The sequence below is a fragment of the Penicillium verrucosum genome (genome assembly GCF_028828655.1).
Source record: "Penicillium verrucosum strain IBT 35672 chromosome Unknown utg000001l_segment0_segment0, whole genome shotgun sequence".
NCBI lineage: Eukaryota > Fungi > Ascomycota > Eurotiomycetes > Eurotiales > Aspergillaceae > Penicillium > Penicillium verrucosum.
The window spans coordinates 11642341-11655935 of NW_026643210.1; the positions used below are offsets into that span (position 1 = coordinate 11642341).

General features: G+C 50.3%; 3 protein-coding genes across 3 annotated transcripts; all 3 read left to right on the forward strand.

Annotated features, from left to right (window-relative positions):
- Window positions 1-1250: 1250 nt before the first annotated feature.
- N7516_004271 (translation initiation factor 3 subunit CLU1) lies at window positions 1251-5204 on the forward strand (the record flags this gene model as incomplete). Its single annotated transcript, XM_057216991.1, has 4 exons — window positions 1251-1287; window positions 1388-1459; window positions 1515-1570; window positions 1638-5204. The coding sequence occupies 4 exons, from the start codon at window positions 1251-1253 to the stop codon at window positions 5202-5204; spliced, it is 3732 nt and encodes a 1243-aa protein (XP_057078874.1).
- Window positions 5205-5980: 776 nt separating this feature from the next.
- Window positions 5981-8734, forward strand: N7516_004272 (uncharacterized protein; the record flags this gene model as incomplete). Its single annotated transcript, XM_057216992.1, has 1 exon — window positions 5981-8734. The coding sequence occupies one exon, from the start codon at window positions 5981-5983 to the stop codon at window positions 8732-8734; it is 2754 nt and encodes a 917-aa protein (XP_057078875.1).
- A 2117-nt stretch (window positions 8735-10851) lies between these two features.
- On the forward strand, window positions 10852-12645 carry N7516_004273 (ferric reductase family protein; the record flags this gene model as incomplete). The annotated part of the gene is made up of 1 exon (XM_057216993.1): window positions 10852-12645. One exon carries the CDS (start codon window positions 10852-10854, stop codon window positions 12643-12645), a length of 1794 nt encoding a protein of 597 aa, XP_057078876.1.
- Window positions 12646-13595: the final 950 nt, after the last annotated feature.

The window sequence follows — 13595 nt, forward strand, 5'->3', positions numbered from 1 at the left end:
GCAGCTATGTAATGGTAATGTATTATTCGGGATGTTCCTTAGCGTACGAAAGCAATATAGGAATGGAGAAAAGAAGAAGTGAAACACGAACGGCCTGTGGCGCGGAAGCGGATAGCGGCAAAAGCGGAGTCTTTTAGGCCGCTTCTCTACTTGCGCTTCTGCCTTATAGGTACGCTTTCTCTTTCTCGGAGGCTTTGGATTTAACTATATAGCTTTGTTTAGCTACTACTAACTGGTCACAGTCAGGTTAGGTGGGGTATACTTGCCTTATACTCCTCAGGTGTCTAACATCAACGGTCTGTCTCTCAACTAAGCTGTTGCTTGTAAAGCCTTACTGCAGCCTAAGTCGTTTCGAGTGTACCGAGGAACGATGCTAGGTAGAGCGCCGAGTAGATCTATACCGGGGTATTGGTCTACTCATGAGTGTTAGTATCCAATGCTGCACTGTCTACATCTCTACATTGGAGATGTGCTCGTTTTTTCAGTCAAGTGTGCAGTATAATTAGTGTCAGTCCCGTTAACTTTTATGTTCAACATATGTTGTAGGAATCCAGCCGTCCTTACCATATATATTTTTGTCTTCCTCTGCCCATTGATATGGACCAATTAAAAACAAAACTCGCCAGTACAAATAGTTTATCGCCAAAGAAATAACTAAAATGCCACGGTGTACACAATTGCTAATGCACGTTGACGCACATTCGAAAAAAAAAAACATTGATACCTGAGGCACCTAGGCATCATACTTGTAGATCTATGACATTGATATCAACAAAGCAATGAAAATTATATATATAGAACTACATAGGAAATATAGTAGTATTTCCAATCTATATACAACCACTCCGAACTAATTACACCATCTTTCTCCAAAAATTGCAGTCAAATTGCAGACATTGTGGAGAATAATATACCTCTCCGCGCCCTTCCCCGATCCCACCGCCCGAGCACTTCCGAGGGTATGCCGCATCCGAGAAATTTTCTCTCCGGTTTCTCAGTTTCACTCCTATCCATTCATCCTTGCCTTATTTTCAACTTCCTGGGGTACGGGGTTTTTGTTTCTTGCTCAATTGCCCTTGTTATCTTTAAGTACTATACTAGAATTTCTACCTGGTGCATCCCCGCAGGTCCTCAATCTTTTCTTTTCCCGTCCCATTTTCCCGAACTTTTGTCTCTTCGCTTGACGGTTGTGAGATAAGGGTTTACTGTTATTACTTCGTCAAAGCTCTCTTCATAACCGACTCGATATAATGGCACAGACCAATGGGGAGTTGGAGCACTCGAAAGGTGTGTGTTGGCCCTGGAACCTCCATTCTGGGCAAAGTCCATTGGAACATGGGTTCCGGGTAAAACAAGATGAAAGGCACACGAGCTAACGGAGGAACAGAGGCTCCCCAAGCTTCCCAAGAGATTGTCAATGGAAATGCGCCCGAGGGCACAGAGGAGGACAACGCTGGTGGTATGTTGGATAATCGGACGCAGAACTGTATATCGGCGTTCTAATTTGGCTATAGGTCTTTTCCAGATCTCCGTGAAGCTCCCTCATGCGCCGCATAAGATTCAAGTGATGGTGGGTTTGATATTTCGAAAGGCCACGAAGAGGAATTTTTTTTATCTGACCTGTTCGTTTTTTCTAGGTCTCCAGCCAAGAACAGGTCCAGGATGTCCGCCAATCTATTGTCGAACTACCGGGAACCTTCCAATACACTTGCTTCCACCTCGAGTTCAACGGCAAGCGCATCAACGACTTCGTCGAGCTGTCTGAGGTCCCGGACCTCGAGGCCGACTCCGAGATCGTCCTGGTCGAGGATCCCTACACCGAGAAGGAGGCCCGCATGCATGCTGTGCGCATCAGGGAGCTAATTGGTGCTTCTGGTGACCGCGTTGACAACCTCCATGGTATCTCCGCTGGCCTGTCCTTGCACGATACTATTACGGCAGACGCTCTCAAGGCCAGCGAGTCGGAGAAGGAACACTCCCTCACCAAATATGACCTGACCGGGGTTTCACCGCTGCAGACTATCCTGCCCACCGCACAGGCTCCTCTGCCCAAGACAGTGAAGTCCATCTCATTGTCTGCATGGAACCCTGTTCCGTACAACCTCCGCCAGAAGGGTCACTTGCTTTACCTTGTGGTTGCTACTAACGAAGGTGAACAATTCCAGATCACTGCCCACGTCTCTGGGTTCTTCGTGAACAAGTGCTCGAGCATCAGATTCGACCCATTCCCGAAGCCAACACACCCCAAGAAGGGCAGCGCCCACTCCCTCCTCACTCTCATCTCCCAACTCTCGCCCTCGTTCAACGACTCCTTCGAGGCTCTGCAGGAGTACAACAATGAGAAGGATCTTTTGACCACCTTCCCCTTCCAGAACGCTATTCCCAACAGCCCATGGCTTATTGCCCCCAGCACTTCGAGCTTGAATGCCCATCAACCTGATATCACCCGTTCGCAGGAGAACTACCTGATCTCTGGTGTTGATAATGCCGAGACTCTGCGTGACTGGAACGAGGAGTTCCAGACCACCCGCGAGCTGCCCCGCGAGACCGTTCAGGATCGCGTGTTCCGGGAACGCTTGACCTCCAAGCTATTCGCCGATTACAACGAGGCCGCCGCTCGCGGTGCAGTCCTGGTCGCCCGGGGTGAGGTTGCTCCTCTAAACCCCACTGAGGCGCGGGACGCCCAGATCTTTGTCTATAACAACATCTTCTACTCTTTCGGCGCCGATGGCGTTGGGACTTTCACCTCCGAGGGTGGCGACGAAGCCGCACGTGTGGCCGTGGGTAAGGACGTCCTTGGTATTAAGGCTGTTAACCAGCTTGATATCGAAGGTCTGTTCACCCCTGGAACTGTAGTGGTTGACTACCTGGGTAAGCGTATTGTTGGCCAGAGCATTGTTCCTGGTATCTTCAAGCAGCGCGAGCCCGGTGAGCACCAGATTGACTACGGTGGTGTTGAGGGCAAGGAGGTTGTAGCCACCCACGCCGACTTTGTTCCAGTCTTCGAGAAGCTCTCGAAGGCGCTGCGTGTTAAGCAGCACCCTGTCTGGGACAAGGAGAACCAGCGCCACGACCTGGAAGGTAGCGTCGAGACTAAGGGACTTTTGGGTACTGACGGCCGTAAGTACGTTCTGGATCTCTACCGTGTGGCTCCTCTGGATGCCGAGTGGCAGGAAGAGGATGGCAGCGATGTTTACCCCCACCGCATGTCCGTTCTCCGACTTGAGTTGGTCGAGTCCTACTGGCGCCACAAGATGAGCCAGTACGTGAAGGCCGAGGTGGAGGGCCGCAAGGCTGCTAGCGCCGAGGCTTCCAAGGAGGGCAAGACCGAGGAGGAGACCGCGGACCAGGAGCGTGTTGACATCTCTGGATTCAACCTTGCCCTCAACCCCGATGTTTTCAGCGGCCAGGTGCCCCAGACTAAGGAGGAGAAGGAGCAATGGGCAAAGGATGAGCAGGAAGTCCGGGATGCTTGTGATCACCTGCGATCCAAGGTCATCCCCGACCTGCTCAAGGACCTGCACGACGGCGACGTTGGCTTCCCCATGGACGGTCAATCCCTGACCCAGCTGCTGCACAAGCGTGGTATTAACCTCCGTTACATCGGAAAGTTGGCACAACAGTCCACCGAGAAGGGACCTCGCCTGCAGGCCCTGTCCATCCTCCTGGTTCAGGAAATGATTACGCGTGCCTTCAAGCACGTTGCCAACCGTTACCTGAACAACGTTCCTGCCCCCTTTGTCGCTCCTTGCCTTTCTCACTTGCTGAACTGTCTCCTCGGCTCGGATGTTAACGCTACCCCCAAGGCTGAGATTGACGAATCTCTGCGTGGGATCTTCCCCGAGGGCGACTTCTCCTTTGAGAGTGTTACTCCCGAGTCCCTCAGGGCCGAGCTTGAGAAGCAGGTCACCATCCGCTTCCGCTTCTCCCTTGAGAAGGACTGGACCAACTCTCTGAGACACTTGCAGCTTCTGCGCGACATCTCCATCAAGTTGGGTCTCCAGCTCGGTTCCCGTGACTTCGCCTTCACCAAGGCTCAGGTCAAGGAGCAGGTTGTTGTTCCTGTCACCAACGGCTCTACTCCCGAGGAGCCCAAGAAGAAGGGCAAGAAGAAGGGCGGCGACAACAAGTCCCCTACCCGCGCCGCTCCGGCGCCCGCTAAGCCCGCTGTCACTTTCACTGCTGATGACATCCTGAATGTTGTTCCTTTGGTCCGTGATGCGTCTCCCCGCAGCGCGTTGGCAGAGGAGGCCCTGGAGGCCGGCCGTATCTCTCTCATGCAGAACCAGAAGCAGTTGGGCCAGGAGCTCATCCTTGAGTCTCTGTCTCTGCACGAGCAGATCTACGGTATTCTGCACCCCGAAGTCGCCAAGCTCTACCATCAGCTTTCCATGCTGTACTACCAGACTGACGAGAAGGAGGCTGCTGTGGAATTGGCCCGCAAGGCTGTCATCGTCACTGAGCGCACTATGGGTGTCGATTCGGCCGACACTATTCTGAGCTACCTCAACCTGAGTCTGTTCGAGCACGCCTCTGGCAACACCAAGACCGCCTTGGTTTACATCAAGCACGCCATGGATGTCTGGAAGATCATCTACGGTCCCAACCACCCCGACTCCATCACCACGATGAACAACGCCGCCGTGATGCTGCAACACCTCAAGCAGTACAACGACTCCCGCCAGTGGTTTGAGGCATCTCTCTCCATCTGTGAGGACCTGTTTGGCAAGGATTCTATCAACACCGCCACTATTCTCTTCCAGCTCGCCCAGGCTCTCGCTTTGGACCAGGACTCCAAGGCTGCCGTGGGCAAGATGCGCGAGGCATACAACATCTTCCTCGCCCAGCTTGGACCAGAGGACCGCAACACCAAGGAGGCGGAGAACTGGCTCGAGCAGCTCACTCAAAACGCTGTCTCTATCGCTAAGCACGCTAAGGACATTCAGGCTCGTCGTCTGCGCCGCAACCCTTTGAACCCTCGCGTGTCTTCCATGGGCACCCGTGTTCAGCCCCAGGTGGGCCAGACTGCGCCCGAGATGAACACTGCTCCTGCCGACCCCTCGGGTCTCGACTCTCGCAGCATCGACGAGCTTCTGAAGTTCATCGAAGGTAGCGACGCCAGCTCTTCGCGCTCTAAGCAGAAGAAGCGTGCCGCTACCAGCAACCCCAAGCTTCGCGGGTCCAAGCAGTCCAACAAGGCATAAAAATTTTTTTTTTTTTGCCAGCCAATTTAGACTGCATTAATTGGTTCCCGTTCTTATTTTCTTGGTTATTACATGTGTTAATATATATCCATTGTCATTTTGGGGATCGGTGGGCAGGCTTTATGAGCGAAAAGAACTGTTGTATTTTAGATCTCTCTCCTCTCTCCTATTTTCCTTTTTAAAACATTTTTGGTTTCATCTGCTAGGTTGGGTTGTCTCTAGGGTTGTGCATGGATAGGGACTCGGTTGTCTTATATGGGCTCATATTTGGTGCATTATGCGGGTCTGCTGATTGGGTCATTTTCTCTTTCTTAGTAGATTCCGTTACGTTCATATGCAAATAGTTGAAGTTGAATAGACGGATACCTTTAATGAACTTGACTAACTAGGTAGTTAACTACCTAGGTAGTATAGTTATACCGAGGAGACTAAGATCGCCATAATAGGCAATATGTTGTATGTCTCTTGGCCCACTTTACCGTATTAGTCAATGTTTGTTTTCTTTGTTTGCCGGACATCCAATGCTGTCATTTATTTTCCACTTAACGCGCCCTTTAACCCTTCGGCATATCTTATTTACATTGGATTATTGCTACATTATTGGCAATATTTGGTTAAGTGCCATCATTGTTCCTATCATGCATCATTGAAGGGTTTGTTGGTACGGCCAGGTTGGTACAATGCGACCCCAATGACCAATAATAGAACTTATGACAGTGCTGATTCTTCTGGCAGTTGTATACTATTATCAGATATTATTAGTCCTTTCGTTCCAAATGGAGGACGGCCAAGCCACCGCAAAATGGGCAAACCGTGTCCTGCGCCCCTTGACCTCCATCTGCCGTCGAATCGCAAAGCACAAAGAAACGCAGTCGATGATCGCGACCGAGTCGAAACCACAAGAAACTGCAGAGGGCAGTGATATGCCTATTTTGGAAACCGACTACAAACCAGAAAGCCAGCAAAACTGCTCAGGTTCAGATGTGGATCCGGATGAAAACGACCCAGCTTGGATTCCAGGGAAAAAGCCCGAGCGACGTCGACCCAGGCACAAGTATTCGTCCAAAACAGAGGAGACTGGAGGCAAAAAACGTAACAGGTTATCAATACACAGCCCGGAAGCCCCACGAACCCTACCTGGTGCTATTGAGGTCGCGACACCACTCATCACTGGGAGGAGATGGGAGATGCCCCCGAGTGCACAGTCAGAACGGTTGGAAGGCCAAGCCAACTCCAATATCCAACCATCACAACCGCAAGTCTTCCGTGATCGATATTCGCTCCACAAGAGCCCTTGGCAAGAACTTCTCGACCAGTCTGGTGATCTGGGCTTCGCCGACATTGCACACAACCTCGATCGTGTCTTCCAAAATTTCCTCTGTAACACTGTGGTATCCAAGCAAGAAGGGAAACCCGTAACTGGAAGCAACAGGCGCGGTGCGCGATCCCTGCTGTCTATGGTTGTGCGAAGTCTACCTGAATTTATTGCGAGCGAGCAGGAAGCGCAGAACGAGTTGGATGGGGACGGGGACGAAGACATGTGCGATGCATATTTTACAGAATTGGAAGCATTTTATGCGCCTTGTGGGACAGGTTGGAAGCCACTCCGCGAGGCTGTTCGCGCACAGGGTATCTACTTGGTTTCTACCCTGATACAGAACCATTGGATAACTGATTCGATTGCCTGCGCGCTGATTGAGAAATGTCATTCCTTTGCGCCCGAAGAAAGTAACTCATTGCTCTCTACATTGCTTTCTACACGCAAAAGTTACCCTTACCCCCAGGCTTTAAGGCCGGCGGTTGAGAATGATCCTTCGGATCCGATCCGATTGTTACGCAAATATGCTCATCATGGCGTTGCCAGTCGCTCTTATATCTTCGACGAACTTGCAAAGCTTCTCTTGCGAGGAGTGCTATCCCCAGAATGGATGGGAACCAAGTTATGGACTAGTTGGATGACGCGAGCAACAATATCCCTTTCGCAAGAGGATGAAGACTGTCCCGCAGCTACACGGTTGATTGAAGCTGTGATTCTCTCAGCTAGCGATGTCCGCCCTGTCACTGCTGCTCAGAGTCCTGCCTCCAAATTCCCCGTGAAGGGAAAGATTGCTCGTGCTCGTGCGACCAGGGCTGCTTCCACCACATCGTGGGAGATCTCAAATATTGCGCGGCCTTGTCCCTTGCAGGTGGAGGATGCATTGAGCAATCACGTCATAAGCGTCATGGCAGCACTCTGCGGCATGCATATTTCACGGTCTCGTGCCCCCAATGATATTGATTGTGCGGATGGAACGAAGGCTAGCTATATCACAAGCTATCTCTACATTGCTCTGCGACGAGAACTGGATTCAAATTCTGTTCCGCAGCGGGCTAACCACACTCCTCATCAATTGTTACGCCGTGGCTGCATCTTGTTGGCTACCAGTCTTGTAAAGTGCAACGACAAACTTTTATTGGATAATGACCACTACGTGATGGCGTCAACAGTCAATGTTGACGAATGCGCGCAGATTATAGTATCTCACTCAGACATGATTAGAGAGTTAGCGTTGTTTGTGCACCAAGCGTTTCGCGGCCTCAAAAAAGGTGCAGAAGATGAAACCGAACGTACTAGCGGCGAAATACGTGGCATGATTTCGCAACTTGTCCAATTAGCCGATACACCAGCCTTATCTACCTTCCTTGGGCGAGTGGCTGCAGAAGCCGCCATGGAGTTTGCAGAAGCCACAGGAGATCCCGATGACCACATGTGGGCCGTCGACGTTCAAGAGGCGGCCGTAACAAAACAGCGCCAGGAAGAGTCTGCCCAAAGGTCCCTAGAAGAAGCCGAGGAGTCTAGCCGGAGTGCGGGCCTGTTTCGGTGGGAAGATAGCATAGGCGAGTGGGTGGCATCTACGCCGCCGACAAAAGGAAAGCCCATCCTAGTGCAAAAGGCCCGAAGACCCATGCGCATGCTATCCAGCCCAGTGCCCTGCATCTCTTCCTCTACAGACACAGACAGCAGCTCACCTGGGCCTGATGACTTCCGAGACACTGCCTCAAGTTTGACTTCATCGCCTCCGCTGATGGCGACCAAGCGAACTTTCGAGGACAGCGAAGTTTCATCCATACGACCTAGAAAACGCCAACGACCCACCCCTGTGATTGTAGTTGACAGGGGTGGGAACAATCCCGAAATACGCTCTCCTACTCCGACTAAATCCAATTCTAATGTGGAGCCAGTCACTCGCCGAGGCATCTTGCGAGAGCGCAGCACCAATCTGACTAGACGGACGACCTCCGCAACACAACAGAAACAGAAGGTTGAAGTTGTGATCATCAATCACAAAGAAAGCAGCCCATGCCAGCCTATTGTTCGGCCGACTTTGGAGCGTGCGGTAAAGCAGGTCCATCGCACAGTAGAGAGGCGAAGGTCTACGCGCCCTTCGGTTTCAACCATGCGTCATATTGTTGAGCCGCCAATACCTCGACAAACGGCTATTCCATGCTATCAGGATAGCGATAGTGACGATGAGCTCAGCTTTTTCTGAGCGGGGCCCGGGCTTTCTTGGCTGGTCCTACGTGAGACCGGTGACAGTTCACCTGCGCCGGCAGAGTGTCGGGTATTCCCCATAGTCTCCTGGTTCGTCTATGGTACTTGGATGCCTATCACATCTTACATTGCAGAGGAAGGTCTTGGCTGGCTACATGGCCTAGCTTGACCGACTGTTTACTCCGTACAATATCTTGATTCTTTTGGAGGGAACGGTGGATATGAATGAGCGGTCCGCTTTTTTTTTGGGAAATCGGTGTTTAGGATTTTTTGATTTGATACCCATGGCCTTGGATTGGTGTTATTTTTGTTGTTGAGACGATTGTTCAGGATCTCTATAATCGTTTTTATTTGTTTTCTCAACTTTGGACTAGCCTTTGGACCTCGCGATGCCAATGGAAAGACCCCAAAATTGGAGATTGATTTGAGACAAGTCATATGCGCACTTTATCTGGCACGTAAGATAAAACAGATTGGATTGTACACCGACGCAACTCCGGCGCCAACATGGAATGGCCTTGGATGATATAGACTCACAGCACGCAATTAGGATATAAGACATTGGATCACACGGAATACTCTGTACATACATATGTTCTCATTTCAGTTTGCCAAACTACTACGGAGTATATAGGACCAAGGTAAGAATAATTATTCCAAGTTCATCAAAGAGCGTTTGGCCAAGGCAGAGTTTCTCGGGGGAATTCTCTGTGAGAGGAGATTAGAGTCTGATATAAATGAAGTGCCAAGAAACCATCCCCCCCTGAAGACGGAGAGCTAACTTTTTACAGTGATGACTACGGAGTACAACATATGGAGGAGAGCAATAGCCCATGCCCGGACTGTTTCACGGGCCCCTAATGTGGGTTACTCCGTTCATTTTTGTGTTCTGAGTTGAACTAGGCGCTAAAGGAGACCAGTCGAATATGAAAACGTGACCTCCACATACCCTCCTTTTCCCCACTTCCGACTTCACATTGGCCTATCGATGAAGAAAAAGCCCCTTTCTCAAACAAGCCAGTCGTAGGCCAAGCATTGCCGCCGGATCTATGTCGGCCTGTGTGGTTGTTGATCCTTGTCAAACTCTGCCTGTCCACTGACTGTTTCACTGTTGTTCAGTGCTGGGCCAGTCACAACCCTTGATCGATATTCCCACTACGTTATGACAACTCGGGCTTGACTTGTCGTATGTTCTAGGTCCATATTCCACTAAACTTGACAGAGGCTATCTGTAAATATGAGCCCCCGATTCGCTGCACTGGATCTGCAGGATCGTCTACCTTTATACTCCATACGCACATGAGAAATCCCCTTGAACCGATCTGTGGCCCCAGCGCCAAACCCCCTCTTTCGAGAAAAATTGAAGAAAAAGACCCGGAAATCAAAATGGAAAAGCGAATTCCACATGATATGGGCCGCGCTAGAGGTGGAGAGTCTTGGTTGACTTCTACATATTGGTTCGGTTGGTCCTGACTCTTGTCTTCTTCTTTTCTTCACTGGACTGAACACAAGGGGAAACAGTCCTTTCTTTCTATCTATTTTCGATCTTTCATTGTTATTCTTTCCTTTTTTTAAACAACAATCAACATTGTCTCATTTATCTTGCCTTTGTTTTCGAGACAATCTTCATTGTTTCCGACAAATTCCCATCATTAACCCATTTTTCTTCTTGGCAGTGACTGGATCACTAGCATTCCTTTCGTTGCCCGTCGACAACAGCCTTTAACAAACATCGCCCGCTGTTTTGTGAACATTATTGCTTCTCACAGAGCCCAATTGGACTGAAATATATTGATATACGGCTTTTATCCCATGCTTTCGCTCTGAATTCTATACATTAGATATAGGCAGGTCCTTTACTTGACACCAGCCACCCAGCGGAAAACCCCTAAGCGCCTGAATCCCTTCAATCCTTGCTTCTTTCATTTGACCAAGCAACCTGGGGTTGTTCTGTTTGCTGTTCTACTCGACAATATCTTCCGAGCTTTCCTGGGGTCGGACAGATATCAACGTCCCCCTTTCCAATCCACTCTTTTCCAGCGAGCTGGCCTCGCTAAATAACACATCAAGTTCAATCCTAAAGCACTTGACTTGCGGTATCTTTGGTTGGTCGTCATGCACTCCTTTCTTCTGGCGATGTCCCTCGCCGGTCTGACCAGCGCAATGGATATTGAATACATCGAAAAACGATCTGGTGGCTACTCTCCCTACTACGAAGCCGTCAATGATGATCTGGCACGCTATTCACTCCTCGCCCTTGGATGTGCTGCCGCCGCTTATTACATCTGGCAGCTCGCCTTCCGCTTCTCTCGCCATCTTCGACGCCTGGCAAGCTTCACCGATGACCGACAACGGTACTTCGTCTCTACACACAACACCTTTGCCTGGATCAAGGACCATATCATATACGCTGCGTTGTTCCGCAACCGACACAACCGTGAACTCCAGCTCTCATCGGCTCTTAACATGGGTACTTTGCCTAGCCGCTTCCACGCCTTCCTTGTCACCGGCGTTATCGCCATGAACGTCACGCTCTGCTGTGTGACAACCCCTTATGGATCCGAGTCAGACACCCTTGCTGGTGTGATCCGTAACCGCACTGGAGTTATGGCAACGGTGAACTTGATCCCATTGATCTTGATGGCCGGCCGTAGCAACCCCCTCATTGCTATGCTCCATGTGCCTTTCGATACATGGAATCTGCTCCACCGATGGCTCGGCCGCATCGTGGTGCTGGAGAGTCTTGCGCATGTGTTTGCATGGGCTATCCCCAAAGCCAACGAGAAAGGCTGGAGTGTTGTCGGAATGGCTCTGAGTAGTAGCAACTTTTTGCTGACCGGCTTGGTAGCCGCTTGTGCATTCACTGCGCTCTTGCTGCACTCGCCCTCGCCTATTCGCCATGCATTCTATGAGACATTCCTCCACTTGCACATTGTCATTGCAGCCCTTTCCATGGGCTTCCTTTGGGTTCATCTCAACAACCTACCAGCGCAAACCTATCTGCTTGCATCCATCATCCTCTGGGCCCTCGAGCGAGCTACCCGCTTCTTAATCATTGTGTACCGCAACTGCGGCCGTGAATCCACAACCGCAACCATCGAGGCCATGCACGGCGACGCAATGCGCATTACCCTGCGCATAGCCCGCCCCTGGACCTTCCGCCCGGGCCAGCACATCTACCTTTACATCCCATCAGTGGGCTTGTGGACCTCGCACCCATTCTCCGTTGGCTGGAGCGAAGCTGAAGACAGCAATACCGACGAGAAATCACTCCCACTCACAAGCAAAGACATCCTCAGCGCACCCCAAAAAGAAACCATCTCTCTTCTCGTTCGCCGCCGCACCGGAATGACCGACAAGCTCTTCCAGCGTGCTGCAAACTCCCCGACCTCACAGATTACCCTCCGCGCCTTTGCCGAGGGCCCATATGGTAACATCCACACCATGGACTCATACGGTACTGTGATGCTCTTCGCCGGCGGAGTCGGTATCACCCACCACGTTCCCTTTGTGCGCCACCTGGTTGCTGGGTTCGCGAACGGCACTGTCGCTGCCCGCCGCGTCACACTCGTCTGGATCATCCAGTCGCCCGAACACCTGGAGTGGATCCGGCCCTGGATGACCAGTATCTTGGCGATGGATCGCCGCCGTGAAGTCCTGCGCATCATGCTCTTTGTTACGCGGCCGCGCAACACCAAGGAGATCCAGAGTCCCTCTGCGACTGTACAGATGTTCCCTGGTCGTCCCAATATTGATACGCTGGTCGGCATGGAGGTCGAGAATCAAGTTGGCGCCATGGGTGTGCTTGTCTGTGGCAATGGCGGTCTGAGTGATGACGTTCGCCGTGTTTGTCGCAAGAGACAGTCCCAGTCCAGCGTTGATTATGTGGAAGAGAGTTTCTCTTGGTAGACTGGTATACATGATATATATAAGTTGGTGTCTTTTTGGCGTATGAGCGTATTTGTTGTGATGGTCACTGCCATCTTTTGTGTAGGGTTATACTGCTGTATAGTCCTTCATTTTCCTGTTCGGTTTGCTTTTCGGCTGGCTTTTCTTGTATATTTTGGTCTTTTTCTTCCTTTTTGGCAGTGCCTTTCTGTCATATCGGTCTATATAGAGTTGTACATATCTTTCCTGCAAAATGCACGACTCGATTAACGGTTGTTCTTAACTTAGGCATCGAAACTCACCAACAATGTAGATAGTGGTCCACTGAAATTGCCGACTTCATCTTTCTTGGTGTAACTACTAGGAGCTAGAAGAGAAAGAAAAAAAGAAAGAAAGGGTTGCATATTCTACAAATAGAGGGCTACTTATGTAGCCGCCAGCCTGACTCCTCATAACAAGGCCCATAGATAGTATCAACCAAAAAAATAAACAGAAACAAATCATTACGCACGATAAAATGCATCGGCAGACGTTACATCCCCAGTACATTTGTACTTCATTCGTTGTGGGTTTCATATTTTGTTCATGATTACTATAGGTTGTTCGAAGCACCAATGATGGGACACTGCTTGGGCATCCTTCTACTATGTTCGACAGCCTTGTTGCTTGGGTTGAGTCTGATAATGCGCCTACAAGTCTTCCAGTGAAATACTCACCAGAATATGGGAAGACGTATGACAGATTCCTGTGCTCATACGAACCAGGCCATGGTATCTTGCCTCCAGCGTCATGGAATTTGGATAGATCCGGGATATTCATTCCAAATACCGAATTCCATTGTAGTGCTGCCTTCGTTCCACTAGCTTGTCCGTGTTTATTTTTGCGTATCAAGGCGGAGATATTTATACTAGTGGATATGAACTCTACATAATAAAACTCCACTCCGTTGAGAGGCAAAAGCTATACGCGTA